We start from the raw sequence: 27,515 nt of genomic DNA, 5'->3' as shown, positions 1-27,515 counted from the left end.
CCTTGATTAACTAGCTAACCCACTACTCGAGTAGCTATGGAGAGGCGATGAGGACAGTCTGTTCTTTCTACAGTCAGCTGGCCTGCTGAGCATTCTGACTGGCTCAACCGGACCCGCCCAGGACAGCAAGGGGCCTTCATACCAAGGGACTGGTAAGTAATCTATACATACTTCACTGGGAAAGGTACCTAAATTCAAGTCTAGGAGGTGAGTCGGTTAGTCGGTAGGGATGGTAGGCATAGATACTCAGGTACATGGGACACCGGTATTACTATCAATGATGATTATTATTGTGAGACCATAGTGTAGTCTACCTCCCCTGGGAGCTACTTACCCACTTTTGTCTTAATGGTACCGAGGTTCCGCCCCTACTTCGACCAAATCGGAACCCTTATTAGTTAACTAATCGGTTCAGTTAGTTAGTTAACCGGTTAGTTGCTAGTTAGTTACTGTAACTACCCAACTAATTGCCAACTGTACTGGACTACATGGTATCCAGTCATTCACCCCTTCAAGGTTTCAGCCTGCTCCTGCAAACCTTCCAGCTGGCCACATTCCATGAACAAGGTCTCGAATTACTCTCCTTTGGCCATTGTAATCACAAAATCTACATGCGGTCCTGCTTACCCTACTGGTCCTCCACACAGCTGTGTCTATTGTGCTGGTACTAATCTAGTGCAGGTACTGGTGAACATCAGGCACGGCGTATATGCTATCTGGTATATAGATCCTAACCACTACCGGAATATATAGTACATGTTCCCTAGATCTAGGGCAAAACCAACAGGGCCATTGTTCGGCCACACAAAGTCACACCCTCAGTAATTGCCACAACTACTCAGAGCAGTAGAACATGAATCATAATTCATCCTTTACGTAACCACCGTCGCCTTTACTCCAATAGGTTCTCGCTATGAGATGGGTAACGGGTGACAGCTCCATAGTCCGGCACCTCCTGTCTCGGTCTGCCCTCAAGTTCTTTCGAAAGTGAAAGCGCATCCCTCTTTCCGCGCTCTACATCGACCAAGAGCATCAACGGTAAAGGGAGCAAGATCAGGACAGCAAGGAAGACGAAGGCGGGTCGGATTTCCCCATAACGATCTGTGATGATACCAACAATGGCGGGGCCGAAAACACTGGAGCCCTTATCAGTAATGGCATACAAAGCATAGAATGCGGCCTCGTATCCCGGAGGGATCAACTCCCCAAAAAAACTCCGACAGTATGACGAAAGTCCACCCATGACAAGTCCATATATGACGCCCAATGGGTACATCTCCCATGGTTGTTGAAGTCCCAAGTACCCTAGGCTTTTAATTGCGGGAATAAAGCCTAAGAGACCATAAAGCGGCACAAGCTCGAATAGAATAATACAAGCAACTATGGTTTGTGAAGCCCGGAGATTAAATGTTCGCGACACTAAACTCCAAGAGAAAGCTCCAAGAACTCCTGCAATCATCGCAATGACATTGATCAGCCCCAGAGCGGCTGGTTGCATCCCCAATTGTGTCTTTGCAAACAGGACGGCGGTCCCGCTGACCGTCGCAATACCATCACTCAAGAGGAACCAAGCTGCTAAAAACAACGAGATATCTCTCAGATGTCGAGTGCGCATTACAGTGCGCCCCAGGGATTTCCAAGCATATACCATATAACTAATCCATGTCCCACTCTCTTTCTCATAAGGAAGGGGCGGGCCGGGCCGGGCACGTAGCCACACTGCCGCAGGTATGGTGAAGATGAACCACCAGAGCCCAATCAGAAAGAGGACTAGGCGCAACGAGAATGTTGTCTGATGAGTTTCGACGACAACTAGGATGCAAGTTGCTTGCAGTATCACTGCACCTATGTATCCAATGCCGATCCCGTTTGAGGATAGCTTTGTGGAAAGCTTCAATTCCTGAGATATTTTCGAGGAAAACACTTGAGTATCGTCACCCAGGAAAGACGCATTGCGGATTTGTTCTGACCGAAGCAGTGATGTTGTTTCAGTCTCTTCAGTTTGACCCGGGCCGCCAGCTGTAGAAGTCGAATAATGGTTGGTCTCGGTGGGTAAGCCCTCGCGGCCATGTCGTCCCAGCAATACAGGATGATAGCGAACCAGCAGAGGCAGAAAAGAATTCAGCAGTACAAAAGAAGCTCCAAAGCATGTATTAGCTATAATGGCGAACAGCCCACCAAGAAGGTAGAGCCTGGGAACGACTGCAAGAAACAGCATCGTAGAAACGGAGCCGATAAGTGCAAAGATGATCAACAGCATCTTGCGGTAGCTTCCATGATCCGCAGCACCTGACATTGATATTATCAGAATGGCCTGTATGAACACACTCACTGAGAATGTGTACATAGCGAAGCTTGCAGTGTTTATTTCAATGCCGAGAATATGGATAATGCATTGGCTTGTTCTGGGTGAGCCTGGTTTCGTAGATGCAGTGGCATCAAAGATGGGGTTCCAGGTTCCTGAAGGTGAGGTCGGCTCTAGAGAGCTCCAAGTAGCACTGCACGGTGTTGTCTTATCCGAAAGAAGCACACCGCGTTCTCGAGCCATTTGCTCCAGGGTAATGGGGAGGAACGATCCTAGAACAGCTTAGAAAGTGCAAGGTTCTCATTTCTCGGCCTTTATAGGAGATGCATACCCATAGCGCACACCGTAAAAACCTCAGCAGCCCAACCATAGCTGTACCATCCAGCGAGCTCCTTCTTAGATGTCGGTCTGGTGTCATCTCCCGGGAACTGTGGAGGCGGAGGACAGATGGAAGCGGCCTGGTCTTCCGGTGAACTGGTGCAATTCTGCATCATGAATCGATCACATATCCAAGAAGGGGTATTCAAGAAGAGCTAGACCGAACACGCTTGTCTGTAGAATGTTGTCGAAGCTGGTTAACATATACACCAGACCAAGTAAGCGCTACACACGGGGGCATTGGTCGTATAATAGATAAGATTTATACGCATGCTATACACCGAATGACAGCTAAAAATGAATGAATAATGCTACTTACAACTAGACTTGCTTTGCTGTGAGACCGAGACTCCAGGAGAAGAGTCGGCTGGATGATAGTAGTACTATTGATCGTCAGGCCGGAAGCGAGTAACAGGCAGAGCCTGGGAAAGGGGAAGAGACGTCAAAAAAGCTACAAGTGGAGGACACAATAGTGTTCAATGTCAAGAAACTGTCGGAGTTATAGTGGGCTACACTATATGAAGTAGGCTGATTGATATCTTCGATCCGACAACCGTATGGCGCGGCCAGAATGGAGGAAGCTTGGAGACCTGGGTCGAGTACCTTACTTATCTACTTATCTAGAGCGCTGAGGAGCTCTCTCTGACCAGGTAGCTTACGAGTGGATGGAATGCGGTGTAACTGTACCAAGACGGTATGGTATCACTGTAACCTGCCATGTACTCTATACGTTAGTGCTTACCTGATTAGATAATGCGAAAGTTATGTAAGGTACTGTAAAGTAAGCAGAGCTGCGGGAGTAAGGCACCAAGGCATGAAATACTAACTAGTACTGGCTGATCCCGTGCTCATGCATTTGCATCGCATCGCGCAGGCCTCATGTTTCGATCATCCACCAGTACTTTCACAGATTCTCAACGCTCCCGCAAGCATATTGGTATCCATCCCGCCACCTCTGATCTACATTATTCATCCTTCAATCACTCATCTTGCAAATGTCTCTTACACATCTTCTGTTCTTCTGAAGGGTTTATTCTGACATCACCTAGCTCCCCGCCTTCGGTTTTCAATACCCTGCATATCACACCGCAGTCCACCTCTTCCAAATTAGCGTCGCATTTCTGCCACCTCGAGGCAAACTCTAGAAGCCATACCTATCACGTCACCTTTGTGCACAGCCAAGCCCATGCGCTGGACCATTGGCTCGATCTGAGGATCCTCAAAACGAGACCACAACAGCTCGATCCGAACTTACTAGATTAGCCGTCAACCGTCCCCCTACGTTGAGCGCATAACGCGCCAATTGCAGTCTTTCGATTGGGCCGCTCACCATAAACCAGTCGTTTGCGCTCTGGCCGAGGAAACATAAATGGCATTACATTGAAGTCTTCGGCCGACGTACCCACGCATAGTCAGCTTCCCTCCCTACCCCGGTGCCAGTTCCTCCAGTATCAGAAAGGCCCCATATTGAGCCGCTCGTTCTGTACTGTGCGAGGGGTAAAGGAGGGAAGGGCTTTACTCAACAAGGAGCACGTTTATGCACGGAACATGCCGGGAGTCGTCATGGACAATGCCAACATTGGCGGACTGAGACACGGGCCAGGTAACACCTATCTTCAGGATGGATCATCACACTCTCGGGGAGGAGATACTCAGTTCAACGGCGACGCCAATGCACAAGATGGCCCCGTTCATGTCAATGGCGTCGAAAAGAACGCCGGTCAAAATCGAACGGTTGAGGCAGTCGCAACGAATCATGCGTCAAGGGTAAATAAAGGACCGCCCGAATTACCGCATATTACACAGGGGTTCTTCCCTTTGGCGAAGCTGGTCAATAGATCCGTACAGCAGTGCTGGAACGATCTATCTGACTTGATAACTGAAATGGCAGAGATGCAGGTGAATTCTCATGAATTTCACCCCTCGCCAGCTTCAACTAGCGGAAAGTCCCCTGGAAATCAGTCTCCCGGAAACATACGAAAGAAGCTTCGAATACTAGAGTTTTCTCAGGCCAAGAGAGCCGAATTCATCAAGTTGCTCGTTCTCTCTCAATGGAGTCGACAAGCGGCTGATGTCAGTAAATTGATCGACATTCAAAATTTCATTCGCACCCGGCATCAAGCTTACATGAATGCGCTACAATGGGTCGGGGACATGAAAAGAGACCTCGTTCAGGCACAGGTAGCGAATCCTGATCTGAAAACGGCACTGGAAGTCTTGTCGAGGGGCAAGGTGGCGTCAATGTCCGATGTAAGTTTCGTTATTTCTGACAATGCTGATTTATTTTCTAATGTTATTTTTTTGCGCTGAAATCTAGCTCGGCTACAAACCCCCCCGGCCTTTGACAGTCCGAGGAACGCTCAGGAAATTACAGAAAATCAATCGATTAATCGGTGCGCGACTCGTGGTACAAGAAGATATTCCTCCTCCATTCAGAAACTACCAGGTCCATGACGGCCGGGTCACATTTGTCGTCCCTGGCGAATTCGAACTTGACCTTTCCATTGGTGAAGAGAACGAAAAGTCGCAGTTTTTCTTTGTCGACATACATTTCCTCTTCTCCCCTTCACCGCCAGTTCTGAAGGGCCGATTATTAAACGAGATCGAAATGACGATTAATGATGTGCTTCAGAAAAGCGGCTTGACCGGGTGCTTCGACTTGTTACATAACTTGGTGTTAACCAATAAAGTTAACATATTATTCAAGCAAGCTACCGAACTGGCCCGGAGTTCTTGGTCTGACGGTTTGCGGGTTGAGCTGCTGCACCGAACACTGGTCGTACAGTATTGGACGCTGAAGCCTGGAGCTAAAAGCTGGCTTGAGATCGGAATCAAGAGCGGCCATCGCAAGTCAGACAGCGAAAGCCCTGGGTTACCGTCGTTGAAATTCCGCTGGCTGAGGGATGGAGACGAGGTGCCGTGTGAAGATATTGCTTTTGATGCAGAAAATCTCTCTATGGAGACTGTCCTGCGAAGTGTCATCGCACTGCATGTCTCCCAAATCCTATCTTCCGCATACAGCAAGATAAGACAAAGCTCGCTTTTTTCGACTGGCGTCCTATCCTTGTGTGCTCACCTAACAAGAACTGAGCCCGGTGATTGCCAACTCGATGTCCAGCTCACGGAAACTAGGCGTCTTCGAGTCTCTATTGAACCCATGTCCGGAATGAGTATCCTGTCGGCCACCCCGACTATCTCGGACCGCTTTGATATGGAGCGTAATGCTGAAAGACCCTCTGTAGAGGACATAGTCTCGCGTGTTGCTCGACTTCGCTGCAATGCGGCCATAGAGGAAATAGAATCCAAGGTCAAAATGCTAGGATTCGAGCCGCTCAATCCGAGGGCCTGGAAGGCTGACATTCGAAGGATCTTCCCATCAAATGTCCTCCGCTTCACACTCTTTTCTCATCAGCTTTGGGGGCGTGATTGGATTGTGGCAGCAACTAGCAGCATGGATGGCGATTCTTGGTGGGTTGGGCAACTTCGTCCAACGGTGACTGCAAAGAGTCATCCCGTCCCCCAAGCAAGCGGCCGTGACCAGTCTGTTCTCCGTTCCGCTCAAGTTGTCGCAGATTCATTCTTCCCTGCACACTTTGATATTGACGATGCATACCTCGCAAACCTCGGGCACAGTCTTTCAGGGATTCTGGCCATCCATTCTAATGCACGCTACTTGTCGGATTTGCAGTCTATCAAGTTCCATCCTCCTCCACATAAGTTGAAGATTGGACCTGATCTCCGGGTCCCAGATATCCTTGTTCGGTACGACGTATCGACCCTTCCCAGTGCCTTTAGGGTAGTCATGCCCGCCAAGACAAAGAAGAAGGGTCTCATTAGAGATACCATTCGTCTTGCTTTCCATGGAGTTGATCCTCGTGAGAAGTGTGCTATCATGGTAGCTTATGGCAACTTGGTCGACTCTACGGCTAGTTTGGCTCCACTTATCTCGAGCTGGGATCGCTCACTAGTGTTTCAAAAGGGAGGCAGTGGTTTTGCGATGCGTTTGCTTGCACCTGCTGGTCGCCCGGTCATCGTCAGCTTGCTTGAGAATTTACAGAAGCTTGAGTGTGTGCTTTCGGTTCTTGAGTCACTGCAACGGAAAAGGGTAGAGATTCGGACCTTCTCGCTATCGAGTATATCCTTTGTTTATGGTCCAGAGAGAGATCTTGCGGCTAGTCTAAATATACATCTGTCTAGGAGCGAATCTCTCATGGAGCTTAGCCCCACCGAACTGGCATCTAGGCCTGAATCCTTGTTTGGCCTGCGGTTAGGCATACAGTTCGGCCTCCAAAACCCGCACCGCCGTATCCAGGAATCCCTTGCCTCTAGTCTTAACCGCTCTTCCACAGAGACGGGTCTCGAGACTGTTATTGAACTCCTCATGCTTACGCTTCCCTTGATGAGAGCTTTGGACCAGCTAATGTCCAATCCTTCATACAGTGGGCCTCTTAGACTGCACGTAACAGTGCGCAACGCTAGGACGTACCAAATTCACTATCCTGGGGACAAGGCTCGATTTCAGTTGGTGGCTGCTTCGCACCAGAACCGGTTGGTTTGGGTACTCAAAGACGCAAACAGCCAAGGAGAAACTAGGAATGATGACGAGGCCACAGCCAGACTCCGACAGACACTGTATACATCCAAGGGCGATGGCTGGAAGGGGCTTGGAACTGGGGTCGTGGCAGAAGTCAACCGAGTCGGAAACCTCCTACGAGAACTCGAGAAGTGCTTTGTCGCCTCCCGGGCTGATCCCAAACACAAGCCTACCGATTATTCTGCCCACTACGATGGTTCGAACAATTCAAAACTCTCGGCGTCGGCAATCGAAAAAGGGACTGCAGATGGTGCTAACCTCGCCCACTCAGACTCGCTTACAATCCTTCCGAACGACAAAGGCAATCTATCCCAGACAGAAACGGCAGCGCAGAAAGAGGACATTATCATGATCGATTGAAACCCACTTATGGCCACTGCTTGAAGTAGTGCGTCTCAAGCATATCTCTGCTTTCCATGTTGAAACATATTCTGTTTTCTTGACCGTTGTTTGCGTCTTGTACAGTGTCTACAGGTCGGGCTTTCGGTGATTAGAGGCTCGCCTATTATGCCAGCTGCCGTGGTGGCCGAACGTATGCATACGTTTTGGCAGATGCTATTTGTGATTGAATTTTGATTTTCTGGGGGGAAATATAGCCTAATGAGATGAGGAGATATGTCTCGGGAGTCCGAGGGCCAAGAAAAAGAGAATCGTTTCCATTGTGTCCTATAACAATACCCCGTTCATTGCATGATGCGAATGGAACATTTCACCGCACGACAAAACGAAATGTATATTTACATAATACCATGTCCTTCACCTTGCAAGAAATCGATGTCTGTTTCTAGCATCCAGTGTATAAGCTCCGTAACATACTCCCCAGCTACAAGCGTTCCTGCTGTATCTTGCCTCGATTTTGGACGGCATCATACTCAATCCACCGGACAATGGATAGCTCGCCTTCCGGGACAAGCCTGCCAGGATTCATAACATGGCAGCCTTCATACGTTATACAAAAAGGCGTGGTCTCTGGGTCTGCCAAAATTATTGCAGTCGGCAGCGGATACAGCTGCAAGGAGGAGACATAATCCCACAAAACGGGCCGCAAAGAAAGCGGGAATGGCGACAAAGTGCCCTGGTCTAAAATCGATTTCACAAGCCTTCGAGCGAAAAGGGTTGTCCTCGAGGCTAGATTAAAGTCCATGCCTGTCTGTGGGCTCTGGGTGTGAGATTCGACATGATTGGTGTCCTGGGGAGAAGCGGGCGTGTCTTCAGCCATCGCGGTGTCGGCGCCATGTGAGAGATTAATAGCGTTTCGTCTTAACCTGTTGGAAATATCGTCTCTAAAAATCGCGATATCATGGACAGGCCCGAATAGCGAGAGGCGGGAAGGATTTGAAGTCCATATCGCTTCCCCGTGAGGCTCAGACGAATTAGAAGAGTTCAACTGCGCGTTAGCAGTAGCAAATGCGCGCTTCACTCTGGTAGTGAATAATTCTGGAATCGAATGGCGTGGAATTGGGGAGGCGGCGCCAGCTGAGAAAGCCGACGGCCATGGATCATTGTCGCCCGGAACGAAGATAAACGTCGAGTGCTGTAATAATGAAGGAAATTCCGACAATATCAAGGAGAATGCATCAAAATGTTCTTTGTACTCAATGCTGCCCGCCTGGCCACTGCTGTTTATGATGGCTTTCTGTACGAAGTTCCCCGTCAGGACAAATATGCTTGGCCGCTCCACCAAAGGCAAGTGGTCATAGACGCTGAAGATCTTCCTCAACGCGTCCAAGGTCCGCATATTATCCAGATTGACCTCCCCCAAAGCAGCCACCCTTAACCGGCGGTCGCCTTTAGCGCTTCCATGTACGTCTCGCAGATAGTTGGCTTCAATTTGCCTCATTCGCGGGCCACGTGCACGTTCACTTCCGACTCCCAGAAAGTCAATCCATCCAAGTCCTCCACTAGAACTGACCTCTCTGCCACTTTGTTGGTTATTCATCCCTAGAGATGTCTCCCGTCGCTCACAGGGAGGACCACAAATAGAAACCCCCACAAAAACTCCTCCGATGGCTCCCCCAACCCCGGAATTGCCGCCTAGAGTAGACCCCCGAATATTTTCCTCCTCCTCATATATCCCATCAACGAGGACAAACATCCCTGGAGCGAGCCAGGCTCCATCTTCAGGCACCATCCGCGCGTGTCTTAGATCCAAGGAAATACTCCCCGTCAAGTCGCTCAGATTTAAGTCCCCCGTTGGGGACGTTGAAAGCAACCCTAGGATAAGATGCGATGTGCCATTTCTCCCGAGTAAATTCGCAATTGGTGTCAGCTTGTAGCCCTGGGTAACCGCTGAAGAAGATGATGATTGCCGCAAGGCACGCGAGGGACCGGACTGTGATTGGAATGACTCATGCCGAAGCAGACGTTGATGGATAACATTGTAACGGTCCCTAAAAAGATTGGTCCTGTGAGAGGATGGGGGAAATAGTGTGGGCCTTGATTTTGCGACTTCGAAGTATTTCTTATCCGCATTATAGGTCAATCGCGGTATATCAAACGCCTCGATAACCCTAATCCAATGTCTCGGGTGTGAGGGCACGTCGGAAATTTGTTCTGAACCTTCTCCTTCCGGCCCTGTCACTGCATACAGTTGCGGATCGGTCCTAGAGCGTCTGTTTCCTTGGCCTGGGCTTGTTGTTCTCGAAGGGACTTCATCTGGCGCGGTGTGCTTCCCAGAGACAACCCTCCCCCCACTCATATTGCTCTCTAAAGTCTGAAGTATGGCTCTCAGTGAGGCACCTTTACCTTCATCGACAATGACGCCACCGCCAGCTTTCTTCCAGGCTTTAGCCACTTCATCGAGTACCCTTTCTGCCAAACCTTCTTCGCGCCATGCCGAGCCACAATTCTTTCCCACAAAGGTGGCTAGTGTTTGAAGCGCAGAAGATGATATTGTTAAGTTATGCTTGCGCGTGAAGGTACGGAAAGCCACAGGCCGAAGAGTCGAAGGGGGAAGCAGTATGGGAAGGACCGATGTCCTCGTAGGCAGCGCATTGGGTCTGTTTTTTCGGAAAGGGTAGGCCGGAGTTCCAAACCCGGGTGATGATGAAGGTACGGGGTCCGAGTCCATATTCAGAGGCGAGATCGTGAGTGATGGCGATGCCGGTACTGCAAACCGGCTCTTGGTAGAATGCGTCTTAACGGCCGGATACCGCACGGGAACAATATCACAACCAGAAACCCGTAGAGTTCCTCGGACTAGGTTTAGGTGAGAGACTCAAGGAATTGGAGAGGCCGAGTAACGAACTAAGCTTCGCTGTCAGTACATGGTGATCCTGCCAATGACCGGTTGACAGATGAGCCATCACCTACCTGGATGAGGCATCGGCGTACGGAGTAGATCAAGCAGAACGCGTCGTGGTGATGGTGATGGCGGCACGCGCGTCCCCCACGCGATTTGTTCCGCTTTTGCGACAAACTACAAGGCCGTCATCCTCGACTTTCTCAATACCCATGCACCATCACACCAGGCCTATCCTGATAAGAGGCAGCGCCAAATAATCCATCAGAGCAGCGACTCTGCTTGATTTCACCCTGATTCCCTCTTTTCCCGCCTTCTCATCTTTTCCCCCACCTATTGGAGGAGCTTTACCGTCGGGTTAGTTCTTGGTTCATTCCTCGTCCATTATTCTCACCAGCCACACAAATCCACAATGGAACCAAGCACATCGCCAAAAAACGACAGTACAAAGACTCAACCATCCTTAGACGAACTCATCAAGCAAGCTGCCGCCAAAGATGCCATCAAGGATTACAATGCCGCTGCAGAGCTGTACTCTGAGGCCACGGAACTTCAAGCAGAGCTAAACGGAGAATTGGCACTCGAAAATGCAGACTTACTATTCGCCTACGGAAAAGCCCTCTACAACGTTGCCGTTAGCAAGAGCGATGTGCTTGGGTCCAAAGTAGCTGGGGAATCACAGCCGAGCAGCGCGTCTGTCGAGAGGCCGTCCGCTGCGGCAACAACCACAACCGCAGGCATTGTTGAGAAAGCTGTCGCCCAGGGCCCACCTGAGAAGTCCTCAGGAGCCCAGAAGACGAATACTGGTGATGCTTCAGCTAAGCCATACTTCCAATTTACTGGTGACGAAAACTTTGACGATTCGGATTCGGAAGACGAGGCCGACGGCGAGGAAGCTGCTGCTGCTGATGATGACGACGACGACTTTGCCAATGCATTTGAAGTTCTAGACTTGGCACGTGTACTATACCACAAAAAAATGACTACGATAGAGGAGGAAATTGGCAAGGGAAAATCCGCAGATTTACCTCCAGATCTCAGACACGTCAAGGAACGTCTCGCGGATACCTACGACTTACAAGCGGAGATCTCACTAGAGGCAGAGAGGTTCATAGATGCGGTGACTGACTTGAGGACGTCTCTCGAATTAAGGCAGTCTCTGTTTCCGATGGAAGATCCCTCTGTCGCAGAATGTCACTACAAACTTTCACTTGCCCTAGAATTTGGCTCGGTCAAGAACGAGAATGAAAACTCCCAAGAGGACATTACCCCCAAAGGGCGGGTCGATGAGGAAATGAGGAAAGAGGCCGAAGTCCAAATGGAAAAGGCTATTGAAAGCTGCCGTCTAAGGATGGATCAAGAACAGAAGAAGTTGGTCGATGATAGTTCGTTGGATGAAGACAAAATGACCGCTATGAAGAGGAAAATAGCAAATGTCAAAGAAATAATAGCAGACATGGAGCAAAGGGTAAGCAGCCGCCTTCCTTCCTAATCTTTCTGTCGCATTTCCTTCCTACTTTGTTTGTTTCGGCTACAGCTACTGAGAACGTTGACAGCTCGTCGATCTCCGACGCCCGCCAGTATCTGCTATCGAAAATAGCGATGCAGACAGCGCGGTGCTGCAGGGCATTTTGGGTCAGATTATGGGGCAGTCCCCTTCGGAGCAGAAGGCTCATCTCGATGCTGTCACGAGAGAAGCAAATGACCTTTCTGCGTTCATCAAAAGAAAGCCTGCGAGCAAGAAGCCATCCGAAAAGAGCGATGCTGTAGCAAAACGATCGGCTCCAGAAGAGGGCACCGGAGGCAATACAAAAAGAGCACGAGCAGGCGATGAATCGGAATGAACCTGGGTATACTGATCGCCAGAGGCATCAGTGTCTCTCGTGCTCTGTCTATTTACCAGTTCTGGCAGCTAGCAACTACGTAAGTGGTATATCATGCTGGCATTTGCTCGAAGGATTAGAGCATCAATTCGAATTTGATACCCAATGAAACGAGGCCGAAGGAATCGCTATACATTATACAAAAGCAGCCATCAAGTTATTTGTGAATTCCACCGTGATATCACATTATTAACATTACCGATTATTGTAACTTCCAACATATCTATAAGGAGGAAAGGGGCAAGGAATTAGAGAATCGGAGGCGTCTGGTGCACAAGGCAAGGTGACTTCATAGGAAATCACCCCAGCTTGCCCTTCCTGAGCTCAGATGTGGGCCGTTGGGTCATATTTCCATCGAAGATGGTCTCATGAAGCTTCGTTGGGCGCAAGAGCTTAACACATTATCATAGAGCTGTGATTCCAAATAAAGAAGACCGGCGTTCGGGCAGTTTGCGATTTCTTCGGCGTACGGCCAAGCCAGGGGTCCAGATTCCAGAGAACAAGTCCTCGCATTCATCTTCGTTCTGGCTATCGAACTCTATACTGTTCGAAGGTTGGCCATGTCCAGCCTCAGTAAAGCCGGAATACGCGGGCAGTAATGCTGATTCAACAAAGGCTGGGGATTCCCAACAAGAAGATAATATAACCCTTTCGGTCTCCAGAATGAATTTGCCAACCTTGTAACGTTGCGATTCTTCTTCGGCAGCGATATATTTCCAGCCGAGCACATTTCCGCAAATAGAACAATTGATATCGCCTACTGTATGCGCACCAGTGACCAGTCTCCGCGGCACGGGCTTCTGCATCATCGTATTCAAAAGCGTATCAGTTGGTGAAGGTTTTCTAGCGAGCGCAGGCTCGCCGGACACAAGATAGGCACGGCCGTAGCGGCCTGTGAACCCTTTGCTGATAATCTGCGACGTCAGGCATACATCCGCTGCACAACATGAACAGCGAATACAGGAGACATGGCCCTCCAGATAACTGGCGTCATTTGGGTTCGGTGATGGCCCGGGTCCTGCTTCTGAAGTTGTTACTCTGGGCCTCACCCTTTGCTGTTTGTCACCAAAAAAGGATGGCCGGAGTAAGAATTTAGGAAACATGAAGCCTTGGATGTGGGATGTCTGCCGTGCAAATTTCTAAGTAGATGTGCATGTGTAGCAACAAATCCGGAAGAGCAGCAAGGAAGCACATGAGGGTGTTGTGAGTTGTCATAATTCCAGCACCTCCAGACCAGATGAAGGGCACTTGTTTTAGTGATGTATTTGGAAATTGGATGTATCATACTGAGGTCATCACCCGCTCCTTGGCGATCTAGCGCCCGGAACGAGTACCGACAGGATCATCTGACAATAAGTTTGGATATCTGCTGACGTGCTACCTACAAAAGTCAGGCCATTTTTGGCCTGGCTATGAAATGGAAGTATAACTCGATATTGGTACATATAAAGAGTCCTTCATTTCCCTAGTTTGGCCTTCTATTCCTTCACAAAACAACGAACTAGCTGTTTGGTTGCCGACAAGCTAAACCTCCGCATCCAAGAAAACCCATTTAGTGCTAAGCGAGCGTTCGACGTCTCTTGCAGCACTCCAAGATTGCAAAGTAGTCAAACTGAATCCACACCAACCGAGGTTCCTTATAGCTTCTAGTTCAATTGCATCGTGCGAACGAGGTACACATGCCACAATTCGTGGGCACCCAAAAGCAGATATATTAGCAAGTTCAAATAGGGCAATTAACCTTTTGGGGACAAACATGGTAGTATGTTAGTAATATTCACGGGGTTATACCTCGTCTACATGCAGACGAGAACATTGGTGCACATACCCTGTTTTCAGACCGTGACCGAGTGCTTTCTCTGCAAGGAAAACGAACAAAGTCGGTTCGCCGCTCAAATTGGTTACAAATCCTCGATGTATAGTGTCGCTGGTGTAATCCAACAGCTCAAACCACTGTTCAATCGGCAGATTATTGTTCGGCCGGCTTTGAGACGCACCTACCCCAAGTGACTCTTGTCCAGCGAATCTCCTCTCACCAAGGAAGATCGCAGACAATATGTCACAGAAGAGCCTCTCACACTCTTCCGGGATAGTATGCATTGCCTCCCCTTTGTATTCCGGTAATATATTGCCCGGCCAACTAACCCCCATGCCTGGAGCGATGGAGAGTCCAAAGGGAGGACTTGGAGATGCCTTTGACCCCGAGGGGACCTCAGGGATACCACTGTGTTCCTGAGAAGATGACGAGAAGTTAGCATGTAGTTAGGAGAATTAGACCATAACGCTCGCCTGCATATAAGGGTATCATACCGGCCCCCGTGGTAGTGCAGTAGTGGAAACTATCGATCACGGAAGTGGAGGACTTGACGCTGTAGCAACTGGCAAGCACGCTAGCCTGAGGGTGCTTTTCGGGTGTACACTGCAACTGATTTCGGATACTACTGTTGTGATTCCAGGACTTGGCCATGATGGTGGATCTTTTAGAGGCGCTATCTTTCGGGACAGGTAAGCGCTCCTTGGAATACGTATAAGAACACAACAAGCCCACAGGGTATCTTGTAAAGACCTTCTTGACGGTAGCGATAAAGTGATATTGTAATGACAACCGGGGGAGGGGAATAGAAAGGTGTACTAGAGCTTGGATGGTAACTAGGGATGGGATGGAGTGGTCTCCTGTGGATTCCTAGGACACCTAGGGGAGTGCTGACATGACATGTGGGGCTCCATTAGTCAGGCCGAACATACTTGTTAACTAGTTAACTTAAGTTCTAAACTAACAGTCAGATACAACGTTGCATGGTATGGATAGTCTACCAACCTAGTGTTCTACATGTGGTTTCACTATTGTCATCTGATCAGATGCCAAGGCAAATGGGTGTAGGTGTGTTTGTAGAATCTCTACATCTATAAATACTGTTTCAGAGAGTCGTAAGTGTATGTAGGAAGTAACATTTGGGAGATGGACTATGTATAACTTCCCGGATTCCTTTGGTAATTACGTACTTAAAAGCGTCTATGTAGTGATCACAATCCATTTATCTTCCTCACCAAGGTACTTTTTCAGATGCGGACACCCAATGGCGGAGTCGCTTTGGACTTAGGCAGGCCCCGTGAAGATTATTTACGGCGACTTTGTACCTTAGAAACGTATTGGTGGTCGCTAGACTTTTTATTCTGCAAACTGCTAATGTGGCGCTAATATTACATCGTGTACATTCAATTGCACCTCGAAATAGCAAGCCCGTTAGAGCCGGAACTGCCCTCCCTTTAACTCCAACAATGTGCAAAAATAAAAGGGAAAAAGCCTGCGGCATGCGAACGCCCATATGGCAATACGTCAAGAAGCAGCTGTAAACGCCGATGAACTTCGGGGGGAACATTATAGGGAAGGGTGGGGTGAAAAGCAAGACATGCCAAGAAAAGGTAGACGTAACTACCGCAGACACTTGGAAGTGACACCTATCTACACTAATTCAGAGTTCTCGATAATCACTTGGTCGTATCCTCCGGTGTCTCGCTTGGTGCCGTTGCGGATTGACAGGCTGCCGAAAATAAGCCGTATCTTCTTCCCTGGCAAATGGCGTACTAAACGTCGTTCTCTGTTGATTGGAAAATCGGCCTACTCCGGGACCTTGCGCAAGACCGGGGTTTGGCTGAAGTCCCATCATTTGTGGCATGTGGAACATATTCATAGATGGCTCTCCGACGCCGTTGTAGAGGTTCGGTGCAGCATAACTGTTCATATTGTCGCCATAGATTCCTGGGGCAGGATTAAAATTCATCGCATTCATGGGGTTCCACGACTGATCCATGTTAGGTGGGAATCCACCAGACGAAGGAACACCCATAGCATTCATAGGATCAGACAATGGTATCGTAGGCATACCCTGGTTCGGCATGAATCCAAACCCCCCGAATGGCATCTGCTGGCCGAAAGGGAAAGCTGGAAATCCGGTCACAGGCCCAGTAGCCTGTGGATTTTGTGAATCGACCCTGTCATTTGTCTTCTGTTTTTTGGACAACGAACTAGGACTTGTTCCACCAGCAGCGGTACGGGGAGTTTCATCCTCGGCAGGTCTTTTGTTCGAAGAAGCAGGTTGACTAGGCGGAGTTGGTGGCGAAGGTTCAGTTGTTGCAACAGACGCTTTGCCTTGACTGGCAGATTTGTCGTTACCTGGACCATTCTCAGATGTCTGTTGCTTGTCCTTTTCTTTCTTCGAATCCGCTTTCTCAGCTTCGTACTCTTTAATCTTGCTGATAGCCTCGTCATCAACGGCAAGGTTATCGAGCAACACCCCCTCCGTTCCACAGCCAGGGCATACAAAATCACTCTCAATCAAAGCATTGGTAATACAATCATTGCAGTATGTCCTTTGACAGCATGGCGTTCTTGTGGGCTCTAGAAACATTCGCTTGTCAATCGGACACTCTAAACCACGTGCTTGCAATTCTTTGCTGTACTCTGCTGCTGCTGCTTCTGCAGCGGCTGCTGCGGAGGCTTTGGCCTTCTCTTGGTATAATTCCCATGCTGCCTTGTCAGGCTTGGCTATGACAAAATCGCCATCCGCATTGACCATGACACCCGTGTTTCTCGGATCCTCGTTTGAGCCGTCCAAGGTGAGAGATTCCGGCTTTTCGACCTTGGTCTGTAATGAACGAGGTATACCGGTTGATCGTTTTACTCTATACTTCCCATCGAATTTAGGGTCATTATTCGTGGGGCAAGCTTGAATCCAGTGTCCTAAGATACATCGTTAGTTTTCGCTTTCAGGAAATGGTGTCAGAGCAGCTTGCCTTTCTCGCGACAGCGGTAACATAGGTAGCCGGGGGGAGGGGGATGATCAGGAACATTCAAAGGTTTGCCCCTTCCACGGCCGAATGGAACAGGGGTGGCACTATACGGAAGGCAGGTTGTTAGTACCATAAAAGGAGAGAGAGGAAAGAATCTCACTACATAGAGATACACTTACTTTGCCATTTCCTGCTGCTGTTCTTTCCATTGGTTTGCTTGCAGATTAAACAGTGCATTGATCTTCTCTTCCTCTGTCTGGGCATTGTTAAGCTCTAGAACACCATTGCTAGTATTGGGAGATGCTCGCGTCAAGGGGAATAGTTCATTACGGGGGGCACTGCGCGCATTGACTGGCATTTTCCCGGAAACATAACGAGCAGCACCACCCTTCCCCGGGCGTGATGCAGGCAATCTTCGAGCTATGACGGACGTGGAACGCGGTATTATGCTGGTGTCATCATCGTATTCTGTTCAGAAAAAGAAAAGCAAACAGTCAGTCCGTACGGATCTTTTTCTTATCTTCAACCACGACCTGTCCCCGCTCTGCCAGATGGGTTGGGGAACTTGGACGGTAAAACCAAGGCAATCAGTTTCCAGAAGCTACTAACCTTCTCCAGTATCTTCATTGTAGATAGACAGCTCGAAGTCAGTCCCGTCACCCAGTCTACTCTGATTGATAATTTCTCTTTTCAATTCGAAGACAGAGATACCGGTGCCATCAAAAGTCACCCTTGAAGGCTCCTTTTGAGACTTGAACTTGAAGTGAACAGAGGATGACATTGTATTCAATTGCACGTCAATGATGGTGTTGCGAATGTAATTAGATCAATAGAGGGGTGCCACTTTCACAAGAGATACACGAGAACAAAGGCAGACAAATGATAACAAGCAACAATCGGAATGGTTGGCAAATTGCAGATGACAGTTATGACGTATAGCCTCACTCCTGTCTCAAATGCTTAGAGATCGAAAACCCAGTATCTAAAGAGGGCTTTGCTCGAACTCAGTAGATTGAAGAAGCGTCTTGAGTGATGCACCGCAAGTGTTCGAATCACTGCATACAAACAAGGTGTAAAGTCTGGTGGATACAGAGACGAAGCCAACTAGCCTGCAGTAAGAAAGTGTGAGTTATAGAAAGCTTCGCGGGCCTTGCCAGTATATCAAGCAGCATCAAAGACCCCCGCGACCCTTCTAATTCGCGCTTGCGACCGAGCTCAAAAGGAATGATTTCAGGAATCTTCGTTGAGAACAACCTTGGGGCACTTCCACAATTTTGGGTGATCAAGGCATAAACTAGCATATACGACCAAAGCGGACAGGATTTAGGGAGGCAAAGACGTAAAGAAGGTAAAGGGCCTTAGAAGGAGAGATACCCGCAGGCTTAGATGCTGAACACGACGGCGTCACAGCTGAGTTGATCAGTATGATTTCACGGTAGAAGACTAATATGTGACGAAAGAAAGTAATTCGATAGAGCAAAGGCAATCTCAAAGGATCAGTGCATTCTCCGAAACATGTGTAAGGGTTATGACAAAATCAAAGCCTGGAGAACGGTTCGGGAACAGTCTTCGTGGTGGCGAGCTAGCGCACTTAGTCACGTGGTTTAATGCCAGATGTGGAAAGTGTATGGAGTACGGAGTAACTAATCAGCAGTTTGCCTGCTTAGGTACTTCACCTTCCCAATTCATATTAGTACTATCTTTGTCTTCTGGTACATGCTTTTGATGGTCAGGAAGTAAAAGTGAACGTATGCGTTGCGAACTGCCCAAAAGTAATAGCTGTCAGAGGAAGCGTTGCCGAGCCGAGATGCACTACTCCGTGGAAGCTCAAGAACCTGCAATATAGTAGTTAGGTAGTATTTCCCACCCTCATTCTTGAGTTATAAGTAAAAGAAAACATGTCATTCCTCATATATGCCAGAATGAACCATGGCTTCCTACGCAACCAAATACGTACTGAATAGTAATATAGGAGCCTCACTTTCATTAGGCCTTAAGGAAAAGAGTGCATTTTCCTGTTCTCCACAAATCACTAATTTACTCCGTAGCCTATCATGCACCAAAATCTCAAAGGAATTTTGACTTCTGATACGTCCTTGCAATAAGTTCATTGAGGCTCACCGCGGAACCTGAAAGTGGGGGTGTGAGCGGGTAATTATCTCTCGTGTGTATCAATCCGTTTATAAGTTACAGGTTCTTGTTCCTGGCACTCCGTTCCTGGTTCAATGCTTAGATGTACATATGAAGAAAATTCCCTATGTATTCAATCCGCCCAACTTGATCCGTCCTTGCACCCCTTCTCGCGAACCCGGGATCCACCCCACTTCTTCTCAACGTCAAGGACGTGCACATTCTCACTTTTCTTGCCTTTCAGCTCAACACTGGCTTTACCAAGCAGGTAATCATGTTAATAGGCCTATGTGGAGGTTAGCAACTTATCAAGCAGCGTGCCTTGGAGTCTTCTATATATGCTAATACCATGCGGCAAAGCCATATGTTCTGGGAAGCACGCTGTCGCAGATTATTTAATTCAGAAGGAGGGCTTCCGGCTTCTCAAATTGAAAGATGTCAGCTCCCCTCGGGTAACAGATGAATCCGACGGTGATCGCCAATTACAGGCGCTGGAGTCTGCGGGGAATGAAAGTAGTCCACCACCGCACCTAATATTTGAGGACTCTAAAGCCCTCTTAGACTTCGTAACCAGACGATGGCAAGAACACTGGGTTACAACGGACATCTGGGATGTCACTATCTTAGATCGTTTCCTTCAACGCCCATTCTTCCTTCTAGTCAGTGTTGATGCGCCGGTGAGCTTAAGATGGAAGCGTTTTGTGGATAGGTCTGGATCCCTTATAACCTTACGAGCACCGTAGCTAAGCTAACACCCCATCTGTAGGTGCCGAACTAGGCTTGTCGAACCACCGCCTTTGGAGAGATTTGTGTTATGGAACGACAGACATCTCTACGACAAAGATGTCGGACGCGCCTATCTCACTGATCGGGCACAAGTACGACTGTTCAACTCCTCTACGTCATTTGATGAACTGCATGCAGCTCTCAGGGCCCTCAATCTTGCCGACGAACAGCGGTTACGGCCTAATTGGGATCAGTATTTTATGGAGCTGGCATCTTTAGCCGCTCAGCGAAGTAACTGCATGAAGCGAAGGGTGGGCTGCGTGCTTGTTCGTGATCGTCGTGTCATAAGCACAGGGTATAATGGGACCCCAAGGCACATTACAAATTGCAATGAGGGCGGCTGTATGAGACCAATAATGACCACATATTGTACTGTTGATTGAAAGCCCAGACACTTACTATGACTAGGTCCAAGGTGCAACCGTGGTGAGGGTGGAGGTGTAGGCTTATCAACCTGCCTCTGCCTTCATGCCGAGGAGAATGCGTTGCTGGAAGCCGGAAGAGAGCGCATACGAGAGGGTGCAATACTCTATTGTGACACGTACGTCAATCCCCGAACGTCTAGAGATGCATGGCACATTGCTTAAGCCGATTAGGTGCCCTTGCTTGACATGTACCGTCAAAATTACACAGGTTGGGATAACAGAAGTCGTATACTCGCAAGGATATAATATGGATAACGATGTATGTTCTTCGCTGTCCACACAGTGTCATTTCGCTAACAAGAGAAGAGCGCTGCTATTCTAAATGCGGCCGGGGTAAAGCTAAGGCAATTCTCTCCGGTACGGGCACTTCCTCAGCAACCCACCATTCATCGCTAATTTACTGTTGGCAGCCTCGAAAGGGGCTCATTTATCTTGAGACTTCCGGGTATATCAACTAGATTGCCACGACCTTGATATGGATACGTAGGTTTCGATTTTGATTACCTCTACAATTTGAATACTCCTGCGTCATAGGACTAGACAGCTCCAGAGATAAGCTTATCACGACTGTATTTGTACTCGTCTTCTAAAATCTGTTCTGCTCTAGCACCTATCCGCCTGCAGTTATGTGAGTATACTACGAAAATTCCACAGTGCCCCTGTACTGTGTAAGTCGTGGTGAAACAAGGAAACATCCCAAGTGAGTGCGGCTGTTCAGAGGCTAAGGCGCCAGTTGGGTTCAGGAGTAGGTTACTAGTATGTACTTATAGCCTTATATGTAAGCATACGACGCGGGGAGGAGGGATATTAACTAGTAATTGAGTAACTAGTACTCTAGCAATTAACTTAGTTATTGCTTTCAAGGCTCAATGGCAAGGCGGTGAGGTTCATCGGATCACGCTGTCCAATCGAGCAGCATTGTATATTCGGTACCAAAGGCGTAACATACGAATTGGGTTTAGGGGATAAAAGAGAAGTGAGAGAGGGCTTGAAGGTCTACTATAGAAAAGTCACCATTACACGGGCAAGAAACCTTTGTTGAAGGGGAAAAGAGAAAAGTAGAGGATAAGAGGAATGAACATACACAACGTAGTGGAGAGCAATATCATGTTTGGATACATAGTTAGCACTTACCTACTGAATTAACGTAACTGAAAGTGGGTTGTTGCGAATGACTCATCTCGGCATGGCCAGCCATGGTGGGGTGAAGAACAATCTTCCCAAGGCAAATTGCAACTTTTTCTATTCTCAAGACAAGAAGTGCGAAGACCTACTGCTGGGAGTGGCCGCAGAAAAAACTGGCCTTCAAACCAGCGGAGACCTATACTCCTTTCAACATCTCCAGACTTACTCGCAAAAGACACTGATAGAACGCATGCCATAATGCCTACGGTACATCTGCTAGATTACGTCGCCGGGAATGTCCGCTCCCTGGTCAATGCGATCAACAAAGTCGGCTATGAGGTGGAATGGATTAGGTCGCCAAGTGATCTTAAGAATGCAGAGGTAAACCAGTGTGATGTTACAAAACTCTTAATGTTGCGCTAACTAGTTAACAGAAACTGATCCTACCAGGTGTCGGTCATTTCGGCCATTGCTTATCTCAACTTTCAGAGGGAGGCTACCTGGATCCGATCAGGCGACACATAGCTTCCGGAAAGCCATTCATGGGAATCTGTGTTGGTCTACAATCCCTTTTTGAAGGGTCTGAGGAGGACTCAGATGTTCCAGGGTTGGGGTTGATCCCAATGCGGATGCAGAAATTCAACTCGGATTCAAAGAGTGTACCCCACATAGGTTGGAACTCCGCTATAGACACCAGGCTCGAGTCTGCGGAGAACCAGAGCTTCTACGGATTAATTCCCAACAGCAAATACTACTACGTCCACTCTTACGCAGCTCTTTACACCCCGGGGCTCCTTGAGAAAGATGGCTGGTCAGTCGCCACAGCTACTTACGGCGAAGAAGAATTCATCGGTGCCATTGCGCGAGAGAATATCTTTGCGACTCAGTTCCACCCGGAGAAAAGTGGCCAGGCTGGATTACGGACTCTTAGCGCTTTCCTGAATGGTGATCGCTTTCAAGCACTTACCCCGCAAGCGTCGCTCTCCTTGGACAAGAAAAATGGCCTGACACGCAGAATTATTGCTTGTCTTGATGTGCGCACCAATGACTCTGGTGACCTCGTCGTCACGAAAGGCGATCAGTATGATGTCCGTGAGAAAGATGGGGTGGATACAGGAGGTCAAGTTAGAAACTTGGGAAAGCCCGTGGACATGGCCAAGAGGTACTACGAACAAGGAGCTGATGAGGTCACATTCTTGAACATCACTTCCTTCAGAAATTGTCCTGTTGCAGATGCTCCCATGCTGGAAATCCTCAGGAGGACTTCAGAAACTGTTTTCGTGCCGTTGACTATTGGGGGCGGCATCAGGGACACTATTGATACAGATGGCACTCACGTCTCAGCCCTTGATGTTGCGACCATGTATTTCAAGTCTGGTGCTGATAAAGTCAGCATTGGTTCGGATGCTGTTATTGCAGCGGAGGAGTATTATGAAGAAGGCGAAAAACTGACTGGCAAGACGGCTATAGAATCTATATCTAAAGCATATGGTAACCAGGCTGTGGTCGTGAGCGTGGATCCTAAACGTGTCTATGTGGACAGCCCGGACGATACCAATCATCATACGATCCGGACAAAGTACCCAAATGCTGCCGGTCAGACATTCTGCTGGTACCAATGCACCATCAAGGGTGGCAGAGAGTCTCGAGACCTCGATGTGCGACAGCTAGCGAAGGCGGTTGAGGCAATGGGTGCTGGTGAACTCTTGCTGAATTGCATCGACAAGGATGGAAGCAACAGCGGATTTGATCTGGAATTGATCAATGATGTGAAAGCCGCTATAAAGATACCAGTAATCGCCTCCAGCGGTGCTGGAAACCCCGAACATTTCGCAGAAGTCTTCCAAAGTACTACGACTGATGCTGCCCTAGGCGCTGGCATGGTAAGAAGAATTTCGCTCAAACCGTTCGATAACTCGGCCTAGTGGCTAATTACTTATTTACTTTCTTACAGTTCCACCGAGGTGAATATACTGTCAGCGACGTTAAACGTCACTTGGACAATGGAGGATTCCTTGTCCGCAGGCCTGAAGTAGACAATTAAAGCTATGCTCCTGACCTATCATAAGACTTTCGACCACTTCGATCCTCATGGAGCACTAAGCAGCCTGCAAGTTATAAAAGCGCGCTCTGGTTTCCATGAGCTGACAGCATCGAGAACATTGGAGTATATTCTAGCAAAACCTCTGCCGATTGTGCCATACTCGGTCACCGAAGGGGGTCTGCGTCTGATGGAAGACCAGCTCTATCCGAATACTGAACTCTCCGCTGAACTGAACTCACCTGCACATGTGCACGGCGCCTACTGGTGAGTGAATATACTATTATTGGTTCTGCTATTTTGCTTGGCTAGCAGGTGTGTTTGCAAATGTCTTTACATCAACAGAGGATGATAGGCGTTGATGGCGGGAAGCTTGCGGCCTTGCGTCTCCAGGCTCACTTGCGCTGGCTCTCATACGGATCTCTGTAAATATGCATTTATCCTTTCACATCTCATCTGTGAGACTATATAATGAAATTACTTCGAAGGCCACAGTGGGTCAGGAACGTTCACAAGCAACCGATGACGCAGTTAGCGAAAATCCGGGGACTCTTGTGTCACATTCATGCGTCGATATTCAAGCAATATCACAAAACTCAAGTCCCTCATGTGGAGTTTACACATGATCATCACCATATCGTCTCGAAAATGGTTGTAGAAACCACGGATGTTGCATGCCATTCTACTTCTGACGTAACTCGGGGGCCAACACGCATTCAGGTCCCTGCAGCAAAAATCTAGCAGGATCACTGCATAGCGACACATGTCTATACCACGTAGTAGTAAGGAACACTGTATCCTATAGCTAGTATGATTGTCTCTTTAAATGACAATACCCGCGGAAGCCAGCCACCCACCCACCCCCGTTATTGAATACAACAGGTCGTACCAAGGCTAGTCTGTATCTTGATCCAGAGGGTGGGGTAACCAAGTTACTAATGACACCATGCCCTGTGACTTGTTGCCCCACCACAGATAACAGATCACCCCCTCTTCCCCAACAGATGTTGGGTTCTCCTCACCCCTACGGCATTTCGGGTATATAGCGAAAGCACTAGCATCGTGCTAATGCTGTTCTTTCATCTGAAAACAACTAATCAAGACCGCTATACTCATAAGATCAGTTCCCGCAGCGTGGAATATGGTCCTTCGTACATAGACTCCTCCACACCCGAGGAACGGAACGACGTCTTACCCCAGATTAAGAGGAGATGAGCTCAATCATGCGCTACACTCCGTTCGCTTCTGATATAGAGTTTCCATTTTATACGGCTTTATCATCAATCAAGATCAATCACGACAAGCTTGACGATGCTGCCCGTAAAGTGTTAGGTCTCTATGAGGTTCGACCTACAGACCTTCCTAATGCCTCCTGTCGAATGCAGATACATGGAAACGCTCTTACAAGCGATGAGTGAGTTATGAACTACTACGGGTACGGATGTTCGCGAGCAATAATATATTGACAAGCCGTCTGGTAACTAGAACACCGGCTGGATTTTATCGAGCTGAAGGAATGATAAAAAATGTCAATACACTCGAAGAGTACATGAATATCGATAAGGCACATATTCTTCAGCAGTCCGCGAAAACGGTTAGGCATGCGCTTACAGGCTAATCAGAATTATACTGACTTGTAGACATATTAGGTCTGGGATGCTATATGCGACGGGACCATCTATTCGTGCCCCTCTTTGCTTGCATCATTTTTCATCTTGTCGTACGCAGATTTAAAGAAATACAAATTTCACTATTGGTTTGCATTTCCGGCACTGCACTCGAGTCCTTCCTGGGCCCTTTGTGGGGAGACCGAGACAAATGGCAACCCCGGTCAGACTAGAGAAGCCGGGTCACCGGCTGGTGGTCTAAGAGATGCTGAAATATCAAATCTTGTGGAAACAGTTAAGACATGGAGCTACAGTGTAGAAGACCGCCAGCGAGGGTTTTTCTTGGCTAGGAGATTTCATGATGCCAGCAATGAAACAATATTCGAAAGCAACTCAGGAAATCTCGACAATGTTACGGAATCATCTAATCACGATGGCCCGCGGTGGAGGATTGCTCCTCTCCTAGCCTACGAGAATGGCTTTTTCAGAGGAGCCAGGTTTGAAGACTGCTTCGTCTGTTTCGCTGATCCTTCGAATTACGAGGATGCACCCGGATGGATGCTGAGGAATCTTCTGCTACTTGTAAAACGACGGTGGGGACTCAATAAGATCCAGGTACTGAGATACCGTGACATGCAGCCGCATCCCAGTCGCGGTCATCACAAAAGCACAGTGTTGACTCTGCAATCGGATGACATACACGCACCGACTACTGCAGAGTCGCAATTTTCGACCAAAGATATGCCGAAGGTGACCGGGTGGGAGCGTAATCCAGCCGGTAAATTGACAGGTCGCTTCGTCAACCTCACAGAGTATCTGGATCCTAAGAGGTAGGGACATCACATTTTTTGATAGAGGCTCTTTGAAACTCTGTATATCATATACTAATCCAAACCTCAGACTAGCCGATCAGTCGGTCGATCTGAACCTTAAGCTCATGAAATGGCGTATCAGCCCTAATCTTGACCTCGAGAAGATCAAGCACACCAAGTGCCTCCTATTGGGGGCGGGGACCCTCGGGAGCTATGTTGCGAGGAATTTGATGGTACGGAAACACTGAAAGATCGAGTCTATGCATGGGCATCTAATGATGAGAATAGGGCTGGGGGGTGTCCAGAATCACCTTTGTGGATAATGGGTCCGTGTCGTTCTCCAACCCTGTGAGGCAGCCACTCTACAATTTTGCCGATTGTATAGACGGTGGGGTGAAGAAGGCTCTTCGTGCGTCTCAGGCGCTGTCGGAGATTTATCCTGGAGTCAATTCTACGGGCCATGTTCTCTCTGTACCCATGGTTGGACACCCTGTCATAGATGCTGAAAAGTCCCGGGCAGAATTCGACGTACTCCAAAGACTTGTTGAAGAGCATGACGCTATTTTCCTTCTAATGGATACGCGGGAAGCACGCTGGCTGCCAACGGTCATGGGGAAGGCAGCTGGCAAGGTCGTCATGAATGCGGCTCTCGGATTCGATTCGTATGTGGTTATGCGGCATGGGATTAAAGCGATTGCAGAGCCACCAGCAGAACTCGGATGCTACTTTTGCAACGATGTCGTTGCACCAATGAACGTGAGTAGACTTACCCGGGGCCTAGATGTCGCTATGCTAAGGTTCAACGAAGTCTGTCAAAGACCAAACACTTGATCAGCAGTGTACCGTTACTCGACCTGGTGTGGCCGCTATAGCCTCAGCTTTGCTGGTAGAGTTGCTCGTTTCCATTCTTCAACATCCTCTGGGTGCTGCAGCACCGGCCCCGACGTCACGTAGTGACGATCAAGGAGACCATCCACTGGGACTCGTGCCACATCAAGTCAGGGGGTTTCTTGCGACATTTGAAAATATTCCGGTCACAGGCAGAAGCTACAAACACTGCAGCGCTTGTTCAGATAACATCACCCGCGCTTACAAAGAGGGTGGCTGGAACTTCGTTCTAAGGGCTTTGAACGAGCCTGGATACGTTGAAGAACTGAGCGGTCTCAAGGAGGTTCGTTTTTCCATTTTACCCATTTCTCCATACGACTTTCCTTGTTCTATAATATGCGCGTCCTAGCCACCTCTGGATTTTGCTTTCCTTCTGGATCTAGGCAAACCACTGACACTTTCCCAAGGTGCATGCTACAGCAGAGGCTTCACTTGCTGACGTAGAATGGGATGAGGACTCTGATTCAGCAGAGGAGATATGACTGCCCAGTCTCATGCTGGGTAGGATG

General features: G+C 48.5%; 11 protein-coding genes across 11 annotated transcripts; 6 read left to right on the top strand and 5 right to left on the bottom strand.

Annotated features, from left to right (window-relative positions):
• Window positions 1-665: 665 nt before the first annotated feature.
• ASPBRDRAFT_37675 (MFS transporter) lies at window positions 666-3,066 on the bottom strand. Its single transcript, XM_067623778.1, has 3 exons — window positions 3,003-3,066; window positions 2,637-2,857; window positions 666-2,577 (listed from the first exon to the last, which is right to left on the bottom strand). Exons 2-3 carry the CDS (start codon window positions 2,794-2,796, stop codon window positions 893-895), a joined length of 1,845 nt encoding a protein of 614 aa, XP_067482663.1. The 5' UTR covers window positions 2,797-2,857; window positions 3,003-3,066; the 3' UTR covers window positions 666-892.
• Window positions 3,067-4,231: 1,165 nt separating this feature from the next.
• On the top strand, window positions 4,232-7,637 carry ASPBRDRAFT_26007 (mediator of RNA polymerase II transcription subunit 14; the record flags this gene model as incomplete). Its single annotated transcript, XM_067622228.1, has 2 exons — window positions 4,232-4,933; window positions 5,001-7,637. 2 exons carry the CDS (start codon window positions 4,232-4,234, stop codon window positions 7,635-7,637), a joined length of 3,339 nt encoding a protein of 1,112 aa, XP_067482662.1.
• Window positions 7,638-7,868: 231 nt separating this feature from the next.
• On the bottom strand, window positions 7,869-10,671 carry ASPBRDRAFT_367247 (DNA polymerase epsilon noncatalytic subunit). Its single transcript, XM_067623570.1, has 2 exons — window positions 10,590-10,671; window positions 7,869-10,523 (listed from the first exon to the last, which is right to left on the bottom strand). Exon 2 carries the CDS (start codon window positions 10,345-10,347, stop codon window positions 8,101-8,103), a length of 2,247 nt encoding a protein of 748 aa, XP_067482661.1. The 5' UTR covers window positions 10,348-10,523; window positions 10,590-10,671; the 3' UTR covers window positions 7,869-8,100.
• A 259-nt stretch (window positions 10,672-10,930) lies between these two features.
• On the top strand, window positions 10,931-12,362 carry ASPBRDRAFT_115905 (SHNi-TPR domain-containing protein; the record flags this gene model as incomplete). Its single annotated transcript, XM_067616933.1, has 2 exons — window positions 10,931-11,986; window positions 12,075-12,362. 2 exons carry the CDS (start codon window positions 10,931-10,933, stop codon window positions 12,360-12,362), a joined length of 1,344 nt encoding a protein of 447 aa, XP_067482660.1.
• Window positions 12,363-12,547: 185 nt separating this feature from the next.
• Window positions 12,548-13,896, bottom strand: ASPBRDRAFT_367505 (yippee/mis18 family protein). Its single transcript, XM_067623573.1, has one exon. It carries the CDS (start codon window positions 13,502-13,504, stop codon window positions 12,806-12,808), a length of 699 nt encoding a protein of 232 aa, XP_067482659.1. The 5' UTR covers window positions 13,505-13,896; the 3' UTR covers window positions 12,548-12,805.
• A 29-nt stretch (window positions 13,897-13,925) lies between these two features.
• On the bottom strand, window positions 13,926-14,868 carry ASPBRDRAFT_51167 (ornithine decarboxylase antizyme; the record flags this gene model as incomplete). Its single annotated transcript, XM_067626677.1, has 3 exons — window positions 13,926-14,142; window positions 14,230-14,633; window positions 14,752-14,868. The coding sequence occupies 3 exons, from the start codon at window positions 14,866-14,868 to the stop codon at window positions 13,926-13,928; spliced, it is 738 nt and encodes a 245-aa protein (XP_067482658.1).
• Window positions 14,869-15,874: 1,006 nt separating this feature from the next.
• ASPBRDRAFT_51166 (cleavage polyadenylation factor subunit MPE1) lies at window positions 15,875-17,973 on the bottom strand (the record flags this gene model as incomplete). Its single annotated transcript, XM_067626676.1, has 4 exons — window positions 15,875-17,142; window positions 17,196-17,296; window positions 17,372-17,660; window positions 17,802-17,973. The coding sequence occupies 4 exons, from the start codon at window positions 17,971-17,973 to the stop codon at window positions 15,875-15,877; spliced, it is 1,830 nt and encodes a 609-aa protein (XP_067482657.1).
• Window positions 17,974-19,596: 1,623 nt separating this feature from the next.
• On the top strand, window positions 19,597-20,855 carry ASPBRDRAFT_115392 (deoxycytidine monophosphate deaminase; the record flags this gene model as incomplete). Its single annotated transcript, XM_067616895.1, has 5 exons — window positions 19,597-19,618; window positions 19,683-20,031; window positions 20,089-20,450; window positions 20,517-20,649; window positions 20,705-20,855. 5 exons carry the CDS (start codon window positions 19,597-19,599, stop codon window positions 20,853-20,855), a joined length of 1,017 nt encoding a protein of 338 aa, XP_067482656.1.
• An 813-nt stretch (window positions 20,856-21,668) lies between these two features.
• On the top strand, window positions 21,669-23,936 carry ASPBRDRAFT_662864 (imidazoleglycerol-phosphate synthase). Its single transcript, XM_067628697.1, has 3 exons — window positions 21,669-22,039; window positions 22,093-23,541; window positions 23,613-23,936. The coding sequence occupies exons 1-3, from the start codon at window positions 21,917-21,919 to the stop codon at window positions 23,700-23,702; spliced, it is 1,662 nt and encodes a 553-aa protein (XP_067482655.1). The 5' UTR covers window positions 21,669-21,916; the 3' UTR covers window positions 23,703-23,936.
• A 639-nt stretch (window positions 23,937-24,575) lies between these two features.
• ASPBRDRAFT_37663 (uncharacterized protein) lies at window positions 24,576-27,291 on the top strand. The gene is made up of 5 exons (XM_067623777.1): window positions 24,576-25,113; window positions 25,185-25,293; window positions 25,349-26,136; window positions 26,207-26,351; window positions 26,407-27,291. The coding sequence occupies exons 1-5, from the start codon at window positions 24,923-24,925 to the stop codon at window positions 26,947-26,949; spliced, it is 1,776 nt and encodes a 591-aa protein (XP_067482654.1). The 5' UTR covers window positions 24,576-24,922; the 3' UTR covers window positions 26,950-27,291.
• ASPBRDRAFT_168247 (uncharacterized protein) lies at window positions 26,927-27,504 on the top strand (the record flags this gene model as incomplete). The annotated part of the gene is made up of 2 exons (XM_067619642.1): window positions 26,927-27,289; window positions 27,414-27,504. Coding segments are annotated over 2 exons (438 nt in total), but the record flags the coding sequence as incomplete, so codon positions are not given.
• Window positions 27,505-27,515: the final 11 nt, after the last annotated feature.

The sequence above is a fragment of the Aspergillus brasiliensis genome (assembly GCF_001889945.1).
Source record: "Aspergillus brasiliensis CBS 101740 unplaced genomic scaffold ASPBRscaffold_2, whole genome shotgun sequence".
NCBI classification, from domain to species: Eukaryota; Fungi; Ascomycota; class Eurotiomycetes; order Eurotiales; family Aspergillaceae; genus Aspergillus; species Aspergillus brasiliensis.
This window is presented reverse-complemented; position numbering and strand designations above follow the sequence as displayed.